The following is a 21,436-nucleotide window of genomic DNA, read 5'->3' as shown; positions in this document are numbered from 1 at the left end:
TTACAGCGTGATTTTTTTTATTAGGGTTCTAATAAATGTTTTGGTGTTCTTTTAGAGAATTCGACTAAACGAGTTGCAGAGGCTGTGGAGAGAATAAACGGAGGTCGAATAGATCTTGGGGAGTACCAGGTGGTCGGTAAGTCAGGGCACCGTCGTCTTTGGAGACGGCGGGGTCTTCACTTTATATTTTAAAAAATTATTGGCGATTTTATGATCAATCCCAAATCATTTCAATTAGTTTCTATGCAAGAAACAATTTTCCACGCCTCATCTGACTGAGAATTTATACAGGTAAGTTTTTATAGAGAGCTTGCGTCTAAAATTAAGTAGAAAATATTTTTTGAGTAGAAATTAAGTAGGTCATAGAAGAAAACTAGAATTACGAGTTGCAACTGATTTGAAGAGAATAAATCAGTTCAATAAATGCAGGGGAGTATGGGATAATTGACAGGTGGAGGCGTCTCTCATCTCGCTTTTCCCGCAGTATTTTTTTTTTTTTCGGCCAACGCACCTCACGTGTTCATTCAAATGCCATACCAGACGTATCTTGCAAATTGAAGACAGTCAGTCTTCCAATACATTGAAACGACTGCATAATTTTTTCTCGATAAAAATCCACTAAAAAAATTCATTTTCCAAACCGACGACAAATGTAACTTGAAATTTTTTAAAACCATTAAATATTCCATCTGTTTAACGACGTATAAAAATTTAACGTAGGCATGTACTCGGGTAAATGATGGCATAACTGTAATTGATGTTCATCCTTGAAGCCTAAGAAATCCAAAAAATGTTGAACGATATACATATGACGCGAAGTACCGGATGCTCAAGGGCGTTTGACGCTGATTGGATGATCCTCAACGGTATCCAATTCTGGTTTAAATTGGAGAAAGTCTGTAAATAACAGCGAGCAAAACCATTACATACGTGTAGATATAAAATACGCATGGTACTTGTACCGTACGGCCTATGTGCCCCCTCGCACTCCTGGACATATATCCTCACATATGGTCTTGGAGATAAAAAGAAGAGATGGAAGAAAAATACACGCGTTTTACGACTGACTCATGGGAATTGAATATTATATGCCTGAGTATGATCATTTGGATGAACCGTGTCTTATGGTGCTTTGCAATTAATTTTTTTTCACCGCCTTTGTGGGTCATTTTAATTTCAGTTTATGATTTGAAATGATTTTTTTTTCTGGTCGAGGAACGCCGGTTTACGGAGAGGTGAATCTGTGGGGGGAAATATTCATTTCGATTTGGCGAAATTTATTCGCGGTGATTTTGTTAGGGCAATCTCCGGGTCATACATTAAAAAAATGATACGAATTTAGAACTGTTTTGGAAAATTATTTAAATTTTTTAAATTGGCTTTTATAACCATTAGGAAAATTGTAAGGCCCCAGGGCCTCACAGTGAGCCCAGGGCAAAGCTCAGAAAGTTATGACGTCATTACCTCCTTGGTGCGTCAATTTTTGGTAATTTTCATGCAATAAACGAAACAATAAAATTGCGAAAATTCGCACTCGTTAGCTTCTCGAAGTCTAAACAATCTATTTGAATAATTTCTTCATAAAAAAAAATAAAATGCCTGAAATATCCCTATTTTCGTGCCCTCAAAAGCCGAAGCAGAAGAAGTGTAGAAACACAGTGCACAAGATATACGTGCACTTACGAGGGTACTCTGTACGCAACACCGTCGTAATGCACTTCTCGTGGTACGCAACACTTCTGCTCTCCACGCGCGTTGTAACATGCAATTACCATCGACACACGTAACACTAGGCCCCCAACACAGCGGTATAACGACGCTTTGAAAAAGGAGATCTTTCTAAAACTTTGACCTACGTTTTCCGTGATCATTCATGCGTGGCCCCTGGCTCTGATACTTCAATATTCTTCAGCCTCGGTTATGGTATTTTTTCACTCCCTCCCCCCCTCCCCATCAACCGGTGATTTTTCATCTCCGGGGTATGCTGGATGTACATGTGTTATCGGATTTTCTCCATCTCTAGGAATTTTTCAGTTAATTAGACACGAGAGAACAAAAAACGTTGTTATCCCAGGAGATTAGTGAATGGCAATTAGTTTATTGCAGGTTTTTTTTTCATTAAAACAAACACGTCATTTGTACAATTGAAAAATTAGTTGTCTGGGAATTGAAGAGTTGAAATTATTAAATTATTCAATATTATTTTAGTAAATAAATGATAAAGATTATTCCATTTACATTTATTTAAATTCGACAACGGACTCCTATGAAAAATTAGCAGAGTTTCGAGCCAATCCGATAGAAGAAAATATTTCCGTTCATTATTCATTGTCAGACCGACGAGAAAAATTCGTTATTTAATTTAATAATCTCCCATTCATCAACAATACCCCCAATATTACTCAATTCCTTGTGTAACGTTCTATCGCATGTGAACCCAATTCAAATTAAGACGGAAAAAATCGCAATTAAAGTCGTCGAGGTCGTGCCCTTAAAAAAATTTATACGAAAAATACTGTAAAACATTATTTTTATAGAACTCTGCAAAAATATAAACAAAGTCTTTTGCGAATTGAAAAATATTTATGAAAAGTCCAAAATGAAAGGGGAATAACTCATCTTCTTTTAAAATGTCTCGTATTCAAATCTAAAAATCAGTTTTAATTAAAAAAAATTAACCGACGTCATATCGCGCCGAGAAATCCTCATTCATCACTGAAAAAACCGCGAAAAAATTTGTTACATTTAATTAGTAATCTCTCGTTCATCAACAATGCCCCCAATATTACCCAATTGCTTGAGTAACGTTTCGCCGCATGTGAATCAAATTCGAATTAAGACGAAAAAAAAAATTACATTTAAAAACTGTCGAGGTCACGCCCTTAAGGAAAAGATGGACATCTGCACGCAAAGCTCTCGATACATTCCCACGTGTATTTTTTCATTAATTCCACAAACATGTGCACGAGGGTGTGTGTTGTGTTTCCCACCTCTACCTAAATTACACCTCACGTCAAAATTGTCTCCCCCGAATGTTCACAGATTGGGCAATAGGTGCATTTCGAAGTGGTAGGCCCACCGAATCAGGTACATCGCGTGTGGGTTTTTCTCTCATTTTTATTTCCCTTCCACAAAAACAGACAAAGAACGGACGATAGATCTCGTGTTGAAAAATCCCTCGTTTCACAATCGACGGAAATACCGGGGGGAAGGTCACTCGACTGTTGCGCTCATTAAAATTTAATCATTTGATCTTTCTTATAAATTAGTCACATTCATTGATTAATTCGTTATTGGAAAGTTCTGAAGAATGGAGTTAATGGTGTTTCGAGTAGCTTAATGGTATATCGGAATTCTATAATTCTCTAATTACTCCTTGAGTATGTACCTAAATCACAGATCGTGCTAACTAATTACTTAGGCGAGAAATCGTTGTGACATTTTTTGTGATGTTCGTTGTCTTGGATTTCATTGCTCTACGAGTCAGTGATTATTATTATGCTTTAGCGAAATTAATTGAACACCCGGGAATGGATGATGTAGAATGAAACTTCTCAAATCATCGAGGGTCTTTAAAATACGTTCAAAATGAAAAAAATATTTTGCAGTTTCCTTGCATCGGCTCCCGGAACTCAATTAAAATTCCATAGAAAACTAAACGTCAAGTTCATTCATTTAATTTTATAAAACTTGTCTACAGATTCTCCCCTATAAAAGTACGATTGTCTCGGTAATTAACAATGATAACTCGGTAAATCTCATCGTATTATAAAGTCAGGAATATAAGTAATTTCAATCTCATATAAAATAAAGCATTAAATTGACAAAAAAAAATTTTTTTGAAAGAATTCTCCATCACAAATTTTTACTGCTATTCAGTGACACAAATGCCCTTCTCCCATGCACATTCCGCAATGGAAAAATCAAACCCACACGACTTCCCTCCCATCGATCAAAGTCCCCGAAAGCGCAGAAAAAAATCAATTTCCTCTCATTGCGCAAGTGATAAAAATCGGCTCCACGTGTCCGTGAATAGCTCGTAAAAAAATCTAAGATCAAATCACGCAGACGAAAAACATTTCGCAATTTTATTCAACGTAAAATAGGCCGATAGAGACATGCAATATCCCTTCAGTGTGTGGGCACACAAATCTCGACAATTAAATTAATACGTAATTAATGGTCTCACAGCGGGGGGTCTCCCCCAAGGAAATAAATACATGATTGAAAAGCAATCGGAAAATATGAGACGTACTTTCAATGTCCAGTTAATTAATTTCTTGTATCTGGAATAATATCGCTTGGTCAACTTGTGCGTAAAGTAGATCTTTTTTGATCCTTATGAGCAACTATTACGTCAGATCAACATTCGTAAGAAAATGAACATTCTAATTTTTTTAAGATAAAAAAATGTTTTCCCAGAGTTTAGCATCGAAATTAAAATTCAGACCTCCAAAGTTAAAACAATAAAGTCATTGTAAAATGTTCGTAAACTTAAGGTCAAATTGAAGTGGTAGAGCCTGTCCTGTTCCACCATTGGAATAAATATATGCAGTCAGAAATTTGTTTTTTTCACAACGAACAAGTCAATCACATGTTTGCTACATAGTATTTATTTTTTTGTGCCTTGGAAACTGTTACGAAATTTTCTAACCTTTCCCAACCGTTCTCAATCATTCCCTAAATATTGCTGTTATTCAAGTACGAATGATTCATCAAAAATAATAAACAACGAGGGCCCAGAGCCGAAATTTAAACGATAAATTCCTTTTCACATTTCCATTTAACGACATTGAGACAATAAAGGAGTACTGAATTATGAATTCGGATGGTATTTTACATAGTTCTGTTGGCCAAGTAATAAAAAGTCTAGTCTCGATAAATAAATAATATGATAAAATACGTGTGTGTGGAGTGGCCGATGGGGCAAGAGTGTCTCCACACATTTTCTTTTCTCCATTTATTATAAAATCAGCTGCACATAACGATCTCACCGCTACAGGGCAACATTTCGTGTGACTGAAGGTCTCAGATAGAATTTAAATACCACACATCGTGTAACCGACCAGAACAGAACATATCTATCGAAATCCCTTTATCTCCATTATACCAGTCCCAGGCGATTGCAATCACCCTGAATTAAGACTTTCTTTTGTAAGCATCACATTTGAGCGCCACTTGGCCGTGACATTTTCACAGCTGTCATGGACGGATTGAGGAATTCGTATAATTAACTATAAATAATTTTTCTAATTTCCAATCGGGCGCTTTACAAATACACTCCGATTTTTTCATTCATTTGTCATTAATACTTTTATCATAGTTCTGGAAGAGTAACGGATAGATTGAGTCTTACATTAGTTCTCAAATGCATTGGAATACATCGAATTTTGAATACAATCGTGGCATTTTTTCATATCTCCTCCAATAGAATTCTCCCGAACTCAAGGTTCATCGTAAAACCTGTGCAACTCGTAGTTCATCTACATCACCTATCGGTCCCATAAATCGGCAATCGCCTCGAAAAATTCAATTCGAGCATCAACCACAAGAGGATCACCTTTCCAACATCGGTACGTCTCCCCCAACTACCGTTCACCTCGTGGAGCATTGAATTCTCCACGTACGATCGTTAGTCACGGCCCCTTCGTGTTGCACCATCCAGTCCCTACGACCCCCCCATACCCCCTCCCATAAACCTCACCTAACACGTGTCCAATCCAGCAAATCGGTTCACCACACGATCGGGCATTGATCGATACCCCAAATGTTTTCTCCATGATAAAAGACAATTCGTGAATGTAACAGCGATAAAAAAGAGAATATAGAAAAAATAGAGAGCTCTTTGTACACGGTTTAAACACCGGATTTATCACACGAGAAACTCCCTTTAGCAACCGTATCAGAATTGTCTCAGGGTTCCAACAAAAAAAAAAACATTAATTCAAAAAATATATAAAAACAGCTAAACTAACTCGATGGATTACAAACGGCTGAATCACCACTGTGATTTCCTCGTGATGTGTCTGAGGGACTTGAGTTGCTGTTGCTGCTGCTGTTGCCATTTCCAACATTAGTTTTATTGGCGGCCATGTGTGTCTGGTAGTGTTTGGCAAGATGTGCCTTTTGCCTGAAGCTTTTACCGCACATATTGCAGGCAAAAGGTTTCTCCCCGGTGTGCGTTCTGATGTGAACATTGACACTGTACTTGTCCTTGAAGCCTTTACTGCAGATACTGCAGTAGTGTAGGGATCTTTCCTTTCGTTGAACAGAGCTTGGTGATCCTGAACCATTCCCCTGTCCGCTGGTACCATTGCCGGAAGTATTGCCTGAGGAACCGTTGCTATTGGCACTGTTCTTGTTGGACCTTCTGCAATATTTTTTGGGTGCCTTTGTACTGGACCTTGCCGGTGCTATTTGTATCTGATTACTGGTGGGCTGGGCCTCCTCGGTTCTCGTTGTTGTCTGTGACAGCAAATCCTGTTGGGCTGCGACCACCGTTACCGTTCCCAAATCGGCCGGCAACGTTATCGTACCCAAACTACCACTTTGAGGATCTAGTGTATAGAGGACTGTTGGGGCTGAGGATACGTTGCAGACTGGCTCCAAACTGCAGTAGGACTCTACCACCTCGTTCTCAATGCTCTTGAGTTTCTCGTACTCACCGGGTCGGAATGGGGCACTCGCCAATTGAGATAACAGGAGATCATCGTCCGTGCAGGCGTGCATGGCTTCGTTCTGTGACTCCTGGGGTGGCTGTTGGGATTGCCCTTGGCCCTGATGATCGAGAATCTGAAGACCACCGCTGGCGTTACTCGAGACTGATAAGGAGATCGTTGATCCTTGGGATGGAGAGGGTGAGGGTATCTGCGTGGATCCTGTGTAGATCTTCCCCGTGAGGGCACTCCTGAGGAGGCTCTCGGCATTATCAGCAGCAGCTGCAGCCACCGCTTCCTGCAGCTGATTCTGGTCGGACAGCTTCCAATCGTTGTTATTATCGCCCGAAGGATTTGACTGCCTGCATAATTCCTTGCTCTCGACGAAACCACTGTCGTCAGCGTACTGCGACGATGGTGTCGCTATCACGTGGTACCTCTCGGTAGTTCTGGTTTGATCGACGGAACTCTGGACGTCATGATCTTGATCGCTGGGACTCGGCTCCAGACTGAGAATTGCGTCGAGGTCAAGGTTTGGCCGGAGGGACCAGGAATCGGTTGACGGGGCTGTTGGACTTTTGCAACAGTCCAAGGCGTCTATCGAATTCTCATTGTTTAATACAGTTAATGTGTAAATGGCGCCGTCTGTATTCTGTCGGTCATTGGCAGTTGTGATGCGGTGAGAGTTGTCGGTGGTTGGGACGTCGGAGTGACTTGTTGGTGTGGCTTCTGTTGACCAGCAAAATTTGTTGAGGTCCTCCAGGAATATGCTAGCTGTCTGTTCCTTACTGTCATCCGTGTTCCAGTAGTCGCAGTCAGATTGTTCCATTGGAACCTCTGTACTGACGCAGTGATTGCGAACGCCATGATGGTTCATTGCTCCTATCAACGTTGATGCGGGTGGTAATGCTGTTAAGGTGTTGTTGTTGGTTTCTTTGATGAAGGATGATGTGTGAGTGTCGTGGTCATCGTGACGGCTGTCCTGCAGGTAACTCATACCTCGACAGGTGGTTCGGTGGAGGTAACTATCCTCGTCCGAGACACCGCCCGTTGAGCCGCAGTGCGGCGGAGGAGACACAACGAAATCGAAGTAGTCTGTCTTCCCTAGGTCATCACCGGGAACACCACCCGCCGGAAACGTCTCCGTCAGGTCCATACCACTTGCGCCAGTGCCCTTCAGTGCTGAAGATGGACAATTTATGCTGCTGTCTGGTCCTGATGCAGATCGATGGCTGGTAGAGCCTCGCGATGGAAGACGATTTTTGGAGGATACTCTGCGGTCTGGTTGCATCCAGGGGTGGGAATACCTCCTGGCTACCTCAAGCGTGTCGAGAATCTTCTCGCCCGATCAGCCACGGCATCCTTGGGACTCGATGCGGTTTACTTCGGCTGGATGTCTCAACAGGTGCACCTGCAATGAATCAGAAAAGTACTTTTAGCTTTATGGTTAATTTGGTGTTGGGGTTACAGTTACGATCCGACGATTATCGGGATGTGTTTGATTATCTGGAGCGGTTTTGGACTCGGGGATCATTATTATAGCCCTACTTATTGCTTCGTGACAAGTTGTCCTTCACCTTGGTCCCCGAGAAAATGTCTTGAAGGGAAAATTAGTCTTGACATTTCTTCTGTTTTTATTTTTGGTTGACTTAGTAAAGTCGACTTTTCAACTCTTTGAAAATCCGATGCCGCAGAAGCAAAATATAAGTTATGCCTTAAAGATTTATTAGAAATTCGAGCGTCATAGCTGAACCCCATGTGGATACAGGATATATCCTCAGGTATATGTTTTCTATATCCAATCGATGTGAAGTAGAAGGAAGGGGGAGGGGAGCGCTGGAGAGAAGGAGAAAAAATGAAAAGACCGGTTTTGGAATATAATCTCTCCTCGGGGGTAACCCGTTATTGGGCACACTGTCCTACAGAACAGACAGACCGAGGCTGTACTTGTTTCTTTTATTCGGTTTTTTACACGTAGTATTATTCAATCTGGTAGATAAATTTTATCGGCTTGGAATTCTTTTTTTTACGACGTCATTTCGGGTAATTGTTGGGTCCTTGATGGATTGAAGTCTAGTTTCGACACTGGGTTTTCTATTTTTGTTTCTTCTTGGTGGGGAATTTGTTCAGGAATATTTTTAGATTTTTGTGGGTTTATGGAGCTGTGAATTGGAAAGATTTGAAATTGTTTAGGGCCAGAGGCTGCGGGCCTTTTTGATGCAGTGGGCCGGATTTTTATGGGTCAAAATTTGGAGACTTTGAGGAGAGCTATCGTAACGGTTTGTAATGATAGCAGTCGTGTTCGTTTTAGGTGCTTCGTTATCTCGATAATGAGTGGAGATGGAATTCATGGGGATATAATTTTCATAGGGATTCTGAGGAGTTGCGCGGGAGGGTCTGAAGATTGTCCAAGGGGTACTGTTAAAGATCTCATATTAGTTTTTCCGATAGAATCCATGGAAATGGTAGCTAAGATAGCTAATCGTTAAAAATTACTAGTAAATTTAATTAGTACGAATTATGCTGTTCGAAAGATATTCGTGAATTTTTTTTAACTCACGGTGGGATATTTTTTATGAAGTCTGAGGAGTTGCATGGAAGAGTTGGAAAGGGACAGAAGTGTCCTGTTCAAGATTCTTAACTGAGATTTCCCGTCCAATCGTTGGAAATTTTTATCAAGTGGGAGTTCTTGGGGAATTTCATCATTGAGAAATACAGATACACCGCGTGAGCGCATGGGCGTCAGTTTTCAGAGGAAATTTCATGTTCATTACCGTTGCTCGTTTACTATTCGAACATTAAAAATCCAAAAAGCTGCATTCCAACGTCCGGAATCTGAATAAATCATTGACATCGATGCATTTAATCCCAGCGGCAGTTCTTATCAACTTCAATTTATCTTTCATTCGTTGAGAAATGTAAAAATTTAGGAACAAAAAATCCAGTGAAATATTGAAAATAGATAATTAATTTTTATTTCCAGCAGAATTTTTTTTCAATTGAAAAATTTAAAATTTAAAATCGAGCATCTCCACACCCATGATTTTACCATTCAACCGTTCATAAACACGTTGAAAAATTGATAAAAAATTCCAGAGCAGTTCAGTGGAATATTTCCCGGAAATCGTTAGGTGTTTTTTCAAAAATTTGTTGTACCTGGAAAAGCCGCTCTGGCCGCTTGAAATTGCAATTGCAACCCCGACATTTGGGTTAGCAATTCTCGCTCCATATTTTATTCGCGTTTTAAAGCCACTTGGTGCGCGTGCGCTGTCGCGAATGCATAAGCGGCCGAGCGAGACCCAGGGAAAAATGCCCATTGAAAATGAAATAGAGGGAGGGAGAGAGAACGAGGGGAAAAATGGGTGTAAGTAAAGCCAAGGCGGGCATTAGGCCGTGGACCAGACTCCCATATAGCCGAGGTATCGGTGCGCGCCGTGGGAACGCACGTTAGTCAGCTTATAAATTCGCGCTATGGGCAACCCAACAGCGGAGCTCGTATAAGTTAACTTTTAGCTCCAAGCCTAGATCACCTCTACCCGCAGATTGCGCAACGCGGTTGACTCCAGACCAAGACCAAGACCGATTTAGTCCCCCACCAGCCAGCGCCCGGCGTTGTAACGCACCATGCTGAATTAATGCTGTGTAGGTTAAGTCGACGAGTGAAAGAGACAAAGGAGGTGGAGGAGGAGGAGGAGGACGCGCGGTAAATGCCACGCAGACTCACAACAATGAGCCTCCAAGCCCGCGTTGGAAGGCACCCGGATGTCCGAGCTTCATTCCCTTGCGGTCTGACGTCGGTCCGGATTTTTTTCCGCGTGCGGCTACCGGCGGAGAGACGGATGCTGACGCTAACGGCATTCTGCGGTCCCTTTTTTTTCGGCAGGAGCACAAAATTCGGTGGACGGACTACCAGAGGATGGGAAGGAACATTGCGGAGAAGGCTGAACGCAGCAGAAAAGGGCCTTAAAGGTAACGCCACAATGGAGACATGGGAAAGCGCGCGGAGCCGATGCTGCGGTGCGTTTTTGTCAGACGATGCGCGCTTTCCGCGGACGGTTTGCGGAGGATGAGGTCGTCAATGCGATTAGACGAGTCGTCCATATAAACAGCAGCTTGCGTTTTTTGGAAACATGTTTTTAAAATATCTCCAGAAGTGTTTCACTGAAAAACCTCAATTGTAGGGTACAGTAACAGAAATTTTACTGGTTTTGAAATGTAATATACCTCATTACACGGTTGGAATTGACATTCGTGTTTCTCAGATGATTTAATTTCGGATCATTTACTTAAAGAGACTCGCCAGCCCGTTCTTCAACGAGTACTCTCCCTGTAAGGTGGGGGAGGGGTGCGGAATGGGGTAAAGAGAGTTGAAAGCTGGGAGAATTTGAACTGACGACCCGATTTCGTGCAATTATTTCCGGAAATGGAAAAAAACGTTGAGTTTCGAAAATTTCTTCGCTTCATATCTCAACAAGTCATTAAAATAAACCACTTTATTTGTGGAATTGGCAAATAGAAATATTCCTTGACTGTTAGTGACTTATATTTCACCGTTATCAACACAAAATCCTTTGACAATTCGCTCTGCATAAACTTTCACGCAGTTACTATCGTCTTCCACTTGATCGTTTTTATTCATCGCGCATAAATCTCCATTGACATTTGCTCTTTGAGATAATTTTATCATCGAAATAGCCGTATGTTATACGACATGACGTTAATAGCGCTCTGTATTACTTAATTCCGCATTTCCCTAGCAATTATCTTTTGGCGTTTGCACAGTGTACGACGTTGATGTATATTAACTGAGAATATACGAAAAAACGAGGGGAGAATTGCTAATAAGATCGGCGTGTGCGATCCCGATCAATCGGGTGCAAAAGTGCCATCGAAAGAGAAACGACGGTATCCGCTGGCTCCTCTCGGTGGATCTGTAATAATCGAGGGTTCCCCCCCAGTCACCATCCGTTGACTTGTCAATACAAACGGGAGCTCCAGCTGCGCCCATGGGCGTACGCGTTTAATGAATGCCCAGTTAAGAAAATAAAAACGACAAGAAAAAAATTGACAAAATAAAAATAAAAAAAAAAAAAGCCCCAAACACCGTCGACCATTATGGGCACTCAGAAAAGTTAATGAGACGAGGGGGGAGGGGGAGGGAAAGATGAAATACTCCTGGGATGGGTGGGTCTGGCAATTTCGCTCTCGATGGAAAAAAAAATTATTCGGATACTTGACAAAGGAATTTAGGCAATTAGAATGGGGAAAAAAAATTATGTGGGTCACACGGATGCGTCTGTGTGGTGGATCGAGAAGTTTTTGGGGGAAATATTTTTTTTTGGGGAATACAAAGTGGACGGAGGCTTTTGGTAATTGGTTGCAGGTAGAAAGCACCCTGGGGTCACTGGCGGATAAGAGTTACTTTTTTTGAAAGTCTTTCGCTATTCAGTGCAAATTTTGCGTTCCTCAAAGTTGAAATTTATGATTTTTTGGGTCAGGGTAAGCGATTTTGGTTTAAACGGGCGGAATGTGGAGTTTAGGATTTTAGGTTTCCTCGTTCTTCACTGGACATTTACGGAAAATTAATGTATAATAGGAAACATTATTAATAAATAGTAATGAATATGTTATAACGATTGGGAAATATTTCTCTACTGGTGGAGGAATTTTTATGTTCATCGGGATAACATTTCTCCGCGTAGGAGTACGCGAGTTCGAGAACTCATTGACAGACGGAAGCCCTTTGATCCATCCACCGTTGCTCTCCAATAATTGCAAAACTTTCCATATTTCCCTCTCCCCTATATGCAAATTTGAATTCATGTCAAAGGGAAATAAAAATAAATTTTATAGCCCCCTCAGATGTGCAATTTACCATTCGACATCCCGCAGTTTTATATTCAACCGAAAAGCCGAGTGCGCGCAAATGACCACCGAATCGAGAGTTAATCAGGTAGATATGCGTTTGAAATTGAGAGAAAGAAATTGTCTTTCCCCATCCTTTGGATGCCCCTTCGCGGTATCTTTTTTTTTTTTTTTTCTCATTGAACTGCTGATGGAGAATTGCGATTGGTCAAATGGTATACGGTGGGGCTCTTCAAATACGCGGGGGGGAGAAGACAAACGTGTGTGCCCATTGGGCCAACACTCTTTTATCCCGAGTGAATAACTCCACTTCATGACCGGAATTGGTCAAATTTTTACGATCGCCTTTATAAGCCTTAATGATGGGTTGCTGGTCAACTTTATCGCTTCATTTGCACGAATAATTTCACCTCGACGGACACCACAGACCTCCGGTTAAAAAAAATGAAAACGAGATATTATATTTGGGATCGAAAATTGTTTTTTTTTACTCAACTGTCAATTTTTTTATTGGCGCGATTATGTTCCTTGATTCTATAAAATTATCGGTATTGGAAACATTAGAGAGATGGTAATGCGGAGGTAATGGGTTCGCAAATTTTTTTAGCAGTCGCGGTAAACAATTTTTTTGTGATTAAAAATGGTAATTTTTTTTTCTATTTCGGAGTCAAATTTTTCGTTGTTCTTGGATATCAATAGAAATTCGACAGTTTCAGTCGTCGGAAATAATTAATGTTCATTTGAAAAGGTGCAGGACGTTAATTCCTCTTTTTACAAATGAATTGGGAGCACATCCCCATGTTTAAACCCATAAAATTCTGAAATAACAAAACAGATGAACTGAAGCCTAAAATAAATAAAATTCGACACGAAACGCTGGCCGAAAGCCGCAGTTTCCGGTTGGATAATTGTGCATTAACGGAGAACGAGGGGCTCGCAAGAAATCCACGCCAATTAACCAACGCTTACTGGCTGCCCAGCATCTCAAAGAAGTCTACCCCCTTTTTTACCTTCCATTCAGCATAACTCGGTACCATATGTGAATTAATGTTACTTCTTGTCACCCGTAAAATGGCGATGGTAATGGCCCCCATGACGCCCATTTGTCGCGCTATTTTCATGAATCATTGAATCGACGCTGTTTTTTTTCTGGCAAATTTATTAATAAAAGATCTACCGGTGTGATATCAACACCGATTGTGACCTTGCCTTGACCCATCGAGAATAAAACGGTTTTTTTACTTTCTCCGGGGGGGGGGGGGGGGGGGGCTAAACCGGACTTTTATGACGTGTCTGGGGTGACTGTTTCAGAACTGTAATTACACTGCTGATAACGATTGCAGGATTTTTTTAACGAAAATGCAGGACTTGGGGTGAATGACCGAAAAAAAATGCATTGGCGTGACCCTTTCTGTCCCATCCTGAAGCGAATATTTAATTTTCACTTATAAAAAAACAATAGGTATTGCTATCAATGACTGTTCATTTTCATTGTTCATTAAAATTCTATCAATAAAAATTGATCATCTGGTTGTTGGCTGGATCTGAATAACAATTTTCTAAGAAAGGAATTCTCTTAAAATGAAAAACACTGACCTTGTCTCGTTATTTTTTCATTTTCTAATGAACAAAGTCTAACGCTCTTCCGCTTTCTCCAGGGCTCCTTATAATCAAAGGATGCTGCAGGGGGTGGAGAGGGGGAGCAATTAAAAAATTATGAAACCCGTCGGGTACATACCCATAATTGTGGTGCGCACACCAGCAATCCCCTTAACCCACTTGCGACGCGCAATTAGACGTACCAGCACGAACCCAAAAGAATTGAAGGGGAAAAAAAAATGAAAAAGTACACGGAGTCGGTGGATTATACGCCCTGGGACAACTGGTGATACTCTTACTCTGTGAGGGCATAACGCCGGTAAATTCGGCGAACGAGATCAAAGACTGTGCGAGTCTCGTATTTACACGCCCACTAAATTACATTGTTTCGTTGTTGTGAGGAAATTTATTTTCGTTCGAATTATTGAACGCGCTTTTTACGGATATTACACTTGTTCTGGGGTTGTTTTCATCTTGTTAGGGATCAGGAGTAATTACTCTATTAGCGATTCATGGGAATTGGGGAAAAACCGGAAGTACTGGTCTGAATCCTGTCGCACGAATTTTCAATTTTTTTTAAACAGACTGAAGGAGTCCGCAAATAATTTATAAAAATCTTATAAAATAGAAAATCAACATGTACATGTGGACGACCTATTTTCGTAACCGAAGATTTCATTTTTCCCGGGAAAAGTCATATCAATAAAAATAATTCTCGCATCCACAGATGTTTTCTTCTACTTAACGAATCGTAAAATATCCTCGACAGACAGTTATTTTTTATCGAATTCCATTTAGGTGGACGATCACCTATCGTCTATTAAAATTCGCAGTGATTTTACAGGTGATTTTATCGAATTAAATGAATAAGAAAAAATATAACTAAATAAATAGATAGATTTATGCAAATAAAAGTAAACTCGATATCCTTCCAGCAGTTCCTCAGAAAAAATCTCATAAATTTCGTCTCGAATTCGTTAACACAGATAATCAATCCACAAATCGATTAATATTAATGCCAAAGCCAAGACTCCGGATCTACCGGTGCACTTTGCATCCCGCACGTAAGATAACAAAGTATTATGCAATTATATCCAGCATATTGAATTGGATAGGACTTTATAAACCTCGTAGTCGTTCGTGCGGAAATAGCGCACCCGTATATCCTTTAATACAACCAATACGATATCAGTGAGTTGAGTCTATTACACTCATTGGATATTTTATTTGTGTATGTGGAGTACATGCGCCCGCAGAAATGCCAAGTGTTGTTCACTGGGTCCCCACGAGATACAGCATTATGCAATTATTTTTCGCAGCAAGTGCACACTCAGCCGCAAGAACTCTGGGTGCATTTAACATTTTGTGCGTATGTGCACTTGTGGTGGGTATAAACTACCATTGAAATATGTGTGTCACCTGCCAGCCTGTGTTTAGCCATGTTTGCCAAGTGACAGGGGGAATTGCGGGGACCGTGTGACAGGCCAGTGACTTTGGGATTAAATTAATTAGGGGAGTGGGCGGTGGGGGCTAACTATTCATTCATTTTCGCGGGAGATTCTCTTCCTTATTTTTTGAGACATATCAATTAATCGTTAGATTTTTGTTCAATTAAACAAATGGAATCAACCATTTGGTCAACATGTCTCTTGAAGAGAATTAATTCAGCAGAACAAATGCATTATATCAACGAAAAATTTTCATTTCCCTTTTGAAATTTATTAGATCCCCACATGTATCGTTGGGCATTGGCACGCGAGGGGTATGAAATCCTCGAGATTAAGTGGGGCATTATAGATTCAGATTGAAGCTGGGAGTGAAGCAACTCGCATGCCTCGTATCTCCACATGCAATACTGTTGTGTTACGTCTAAATGGTTTTGTGCACGATATTTTTCATGTTTAAAATTTTTTTCTCTCCTCAACTCTTTTATTTTTATCGATTCTTTGTGTCGAGAGAAGGTACTAAGTAGGTTGGAATTCATCGTTAACTGCCCCCGCTCGCCTCAGCGACGCCACACCATGCCCACGGGAACAATCTCAATGGAGGATGGAGTTGCTCGATAGCGGATACACATGTTCACATTAGAATTGCCATGGGATTGTATACCTTCGTACTGTATTTACCGGTGATTCAGAGGGAGATACACTTATTTGCTGTTGGGAGGGTGGTAAATAGTATTAAATTGCCGCCTTTTTCTGATGTATTTGCGACCTTTAATGGCTCTATAATGGGAAAATTATGGAGTGAGGGGAAAGTGGGAGGAAACATCCGACGAATTCGGGGATTTTTAGTTGGATAAAACTACCCATTGACAAATTAAAAAATTTAAAGAATTATAAAAAATATCTCAGCTGTCCTCTTCATTGAATTTTCTTTCAGGGGAAATCTCCGAATTTAAAAACAGATAAATATTTATAATAACTTTTTTTCTAGATATAATAGCCTTGTAGAAAAAAATTTGTAAAAAAAGTCGTTATCTGTTTTAAATTCCATGATATTCCCAGCTTCGCTACGGACTTGTTTTCGAAAATAAATCAGATAATATTTTCGAGTTGAATTTTTTAATTCAATCGTAACTGCATCCGTCATCGTCATTTCCCCAGATATGACCTTCTTTCATCATTCTGAATGATTCATAGCTCCACATTCTCCTCAACTTCAAAGCTTAATTATCCAAATGCGTTTTTTTCTCCGGACTAGTCTGAGAGAAGACGCTGAGAATAAAGAAAAGAGGGGAAAAAATGATTTTTAATGTGAGAGATTATTTTTTATGCTCCAGCGAGGAATCCATGGAACACGTCCCAGAAGTGCCTGATTATGGCCTAGAAAAGCACCACCTCGGTTCTCGACGTTTTATATAGAAGCCTAATTGCTAATTAGTCGAGACGGCAACGCCGGAGTGTTTATAAAGCGCCTTAATCCCACCTGACGGCCGCGTACATAACCCACATTGACGGGATAATTCATGCGAGTAACCGAAATAAAATTAAGAAACTGAAAAAATGAAAATTAATAACTCACGACAAAAAAAATTATTTTCTAGTAAAAAAAGGAAAAATAACAGGTTAATTTTCATTCTGTGATGAATTCTTTGTGTCTCAGGACAGTAGGAAAATTAATATTATCCTCTGGTAATAGAAAGTGACGTGCAGCTCATGGAACGATTTTTATTTAATACTAATAATAGATTTATAATTCAATAAATTTGAAGAAGATGAGTGGAAGACGTGTTATAATTATTAGAGGCTGGATGTACATCACGTAAGATATTTGATGTGAAGTGGGGCGGAAGAAATTTCTGTTCCATGGTTTCACTATCGGAGAGATGATCGTGAAAGGTCGTAGACTGGAGTGAAATGTGTAATCAAAAATTGAATCAGAATTATTCTAGAGAATTTAAATCATTCGGATTTCACGTTTTCTGGGTTAGGTTAACGCGACCTTCTTCCACGTAGCCCGTGAATTTTATTGAAGCGTACAATTTAACTTCTCGAAGCCTCCATGAAAATTTGATTTTATTAGAACAGCAGATCAATTTATTTCAAATAAATGAGAAGTTTTCAATACGAAAATAATAAAAATCTATTTGATATTCAGATGTTTTTATGGAATTCAATTTTTTTCCATAAAAACATTTCTGAAATAGGTAAAAGAAATTCCTTGCCGTACAGTCGCACTATTTCCCCCATTCGTCCATCCAGGTCCTCAAATCTCCCATATTCATCAATCTGACATGAGCCCGAGGCATCGGAAAACAAAAATCCTACCCGATCTGCATTTTAAAGTCACATCCGCCCACGCACTTGGTTTCCGCCAGATGCGTCAGGCCCGGAGAAGATGGACAGAAAAAATATGAGAGAAGGCGAGTGCAGAAAAAAATCATTCAAAAAAAAATGCGAAATAAATTCTTCCGAAGAATTCGAGCTCTCCCTCGGCATACGAAATAACCAATGGGCCCGCTAACTAGTCCCCGTCCATCTTTGGCAATACGTGCAAGCACGCATTGTCTTCCATGCGCTCTTTTATTCCTCGGGGGGATCGTGTGTGCGCCAATGTTGGGCCTTTTTTTCCATTTTTTTTGACGCCACGGGAACAACCGCACTGTTCCATAACCGCGAGATATCTTGGCTCTGTATCTGCATCAATTACATCGTAATTTATCGTTCGTGGAATACAATGAAGGCTTAAATGCAAAAGCGCAACGTCCAGGGGATTTTCCGAAGATGGCAACATTGCGGGACTCTATGGAATTTTATTTGATTTTTTATGGGGAATTTTTCGATTATTATGCGAGGCGATATACTCGGGGAGAAATTGCGGAATAATTTTACGTCATCCACGAGGGATAATCGCTTTCCGAATTTTTATAGAAATGAAAGAAGAAATTTGATAGGTTTACGGAACTCACGTTATTTTTGCGAATGAGTGAACATTCTTCAGCGTTCAACAATTTTACGTTGAAAACTTACGCAGCGCTTTGTCGCTGACGGTCATTCATCTACTAATTTTACAATTTTTTTCTCTTTTACAATTAATAGAAAAAATAATAAGGATTCGAATGATTTATTGGCAATCACTCGAGATGTAATAAAGTTTCACCACTAGGCACTCTGCACTTCACCCTCTCACATAGTTAACATTCAATATGACTGAAGTAATTAACATGAAGTGGAGGAAAGAATCGCGAGGCATGAGAAATTCTTTGCGAAGTAGATTTTGAAAGAGTCGAATAAAATGTCTTCGGGGAGAATCATTCGGAAAGGTCTTCGCAATTTCCTGGTAATTCCAGTATGAATGCACGGAGAGAAGAGTTGGATAAATTTTACTAGAGAATCGTGGAACATTTTACTGTCCGAAAGGTAATCCTGGGACGAAGTGTAATTCAATGAAAAAAATCCTGTTTGCAGATGATATTTTACGATTGGTTTGGTGGAAAAGAAAATCACTTGGGGATGGACAATAATTTCTGAATACTGAAGGATCATACACCCATGGGGTAATTTTTCTTCAACTAATTTGGATTTTCTTCCGAGCGTTCCTATTGCCAGAAAAATATTTGCAAAAGGTGTGGGAAATTCCGACATTTGTTTCTACTCGGACTTATTCTGCAATTTTTCTTCGCATTTTTTCTCCGCATGTCAATTTTCGACCATAAAAATTCTCGAACAGTTGCGGACACTCCCCCGAATGGAAAATATTCATGCGGAATGAAAATTGACAATTTTTTTTTTCTCGATTTTGTTTCTCAGTGTAGTTGACGCTACATCACGAAATAGAAATCCAACGAGTAGCTCGCCTGTGCAGGCATTAAAGTCATATTAAGGCCGCGGTGGTAGTCGTCAGTTAACCGACAAGGATAGATGCATTGAGTCGCATGGAAACACGTAGGTGGATCCAGTGGATTCGAGTCAACGGACGTTGGGATTTAAATGATTCTAAATCACAGTTATCGGTGAAACGGCGTGGAATTACCGTTCATTTCCATTCGGCTATTTTTATATTTTCACGAAATTGTTGAATTATGCTGCATATGCTTGTCGATTAAGAATAAATGTTTATGATTATAATTATTGCACGGGTCAGGTCCGAAATTCCTGGCATATCAAAATTACTATACTCCACGATGAAAAAAATCTGGTTAGGGTGATGATGGGGATCAGACCTGGCGAGGAGTCTTCTCTCATTGTAGTAATTGGGGTCTTATACGATTTTTCTCGCGTGGGATGTGACAGTTGAGGGAAAAATATCAGATCTTTTAATTTTTTTGATAATAAAAAAAAGAATATCCCACATTCTTCACCAAACTTTTGTATTTTACCAGATTTTTCAACAGAACAGAAATCTACGATAACCTTAATGAAACAATAAACAATACAGAACAGGAAAAAATGTGGAAAATAATTATTCAAAAGCATTTTGCTAATTTACGACCGAAAATAACTCCACTAGAAGCGGTGCACGACCAATTTTCTACTTATTCCGCTTGTTTCGAGTCAATTGAAAATTCCGATAAATAAATTTTCCCACAAACCCTCGGATCGCTTAATAAATGATAAATCCTTTTATTAACTGAAATCGCAATCTTAATAGCTCTCGCATTACAATGAAGACATTTACTTCGCCAAAGTTAATTGGTTTCGAATAAAAAACATAATGTTTAACGACTGTGTAACTCATGCAAGCGAAAAAGATGAAAATGTTTTTTCACCCAAGATAAATACAATGAGTGAAACAAGCCAGGGAATAAAGTCAGTAGGGGCAAGTGGTTTTTTTTCCCTTCCCCTCAACCTTTTTCCAGTGGTACATAAACTCGGTCTACATGTTCGCAAGGACGTCAGGATCCCAAGCGTACGGACACACCAGATTTATGGGATTTATCGATCGACTTGTTACTCGCACGATAGCCATCTAGATCCCCTGTTGTTTCTCTCTCGTTCAGTCTCTCTCTTTTTTATTATTTTTATTTTCTGTTATTCCTCGTTATTCATCGTGTTGAGTACGTGGAAAACACGGAACCTCTTGCATCATAGAGGGAGGGGGGGTTATGTGTGTTTCTAATAGTTACAATTGATGTGATAACTCGTGGCGTCAACTTTTTACTGGTTTACAGTCACCACTGGTTGTGTATTAATTGTCTGTCGTTCACAATGTTTATGGGGATATTCATTAATTTTAAAATGATTTAAGATTAATAATAAGGAAGGCTTTGGCTTGTGAATGAAAGCTTTGCAATCGCTAAATTTTAATTTTTAAATTGCTACATTATTTATGGAGTATTTCACGTAGAAAATTTTTCTGGTGATTTATAAAATAATTTTTTTTTTATTTCCAAAATTACATAACATACTGCTACACAATTATGAAGTCTCTCTAACAATTTAGAATCAGAAAAAAATGACTCTCACGCTCAAGAACTTTTATTTCAGTTTAAATAAACAAGCGCTTTGATCCGCGGTAGAACTCATTGAATTCCCGCGAACAATTTTTTCCCGATTCATCACTTCCCCTGACCTCTTTGTACCTCCACTCTTAAGTATCGCTAACGAGACGTCTGAAGAGGAAATGATTGGCCGGACAGGGCAGCCACGACCGCTTGGATGATTAATCGTATTTTTCGTAATTTTTTTATTCAGTAGCGAGGGGAAATGCCCCGGCAGTCGACAGACGCTGCGGGAGAAAAATCAATTTTCAAAAATGAAAAAAAATTTTCTAAATAAACTGCGTGGGGAGAAATTTTCAAGATTCTCCAACTGAGGATAAGAATTAATCACTGCATATTAATTTTTACCCGATTTCAAGACAGAAATGAGGAA

General features: G+C 39.8%; 2 protein-coding genes across 2 annotated transcripts in view; one reads left to right on the top strand and one right to left on the bottom strand.

The window, feature by feature from the left end:
* LOC135162382 (protein FAM8A1) overlaps positions 1-21,436 on the top strand; it is a 121,464-nt gene that overhangs the window by 3,675 nt on the left and 96,353 nt on the right. The window contains exon 2 of the mRNA XM_064120776.1: positions 56-136. The gene's annotated coding sequence lies outside the window, so the exon portion shown is untranslated. The remainder of the gene's footprint in view (positions 1-55; positions 137-21,436) is intronic.
* LOC135162372 (zinc finger E-box-binding homeobox 1) overlaps positions 3,614-21,436 on the bottom strand; it is a 39,605-nt gene continuing 21,782 nt past the window's right edge. Inside the window, exon 2 of the mRNA XM_064120746.1 lies at positions 3,614-8,067. Within this exon, the coding sequence (XP_063976816.1) occupies positions 5,971-7,947 (1,977 nt within the window). The 5' untranslated portion in view covers positions 7,948-8,067 and the 3' untranslated portion in view covers positions 3,614-5,970. The remainder of the gene's footprint in view (positions 8,068-21,436) is intronic.

Source organism: Diachasmimorpha longicaudata, chromosome 5 (genome assembly GCF_034640455.1).
Source record: "Diachasmimorpha longicaudata isolate KC_UGA_2023 chromosome 5, iyDiaLong2, whole genome shotgun sequence".
Taxonomy (NCBI): Eukaryota; Metazoa; Arthropoda; class Insecta; order Hymenoptera; family Braconidae; genus Diachasmimorpha; species Diachasmimorpha longicaudata.
Note: the sequence above shows the minus strand (reverse complement) of the source record. Positions and strands in the feature narration are given on the sequence as shown.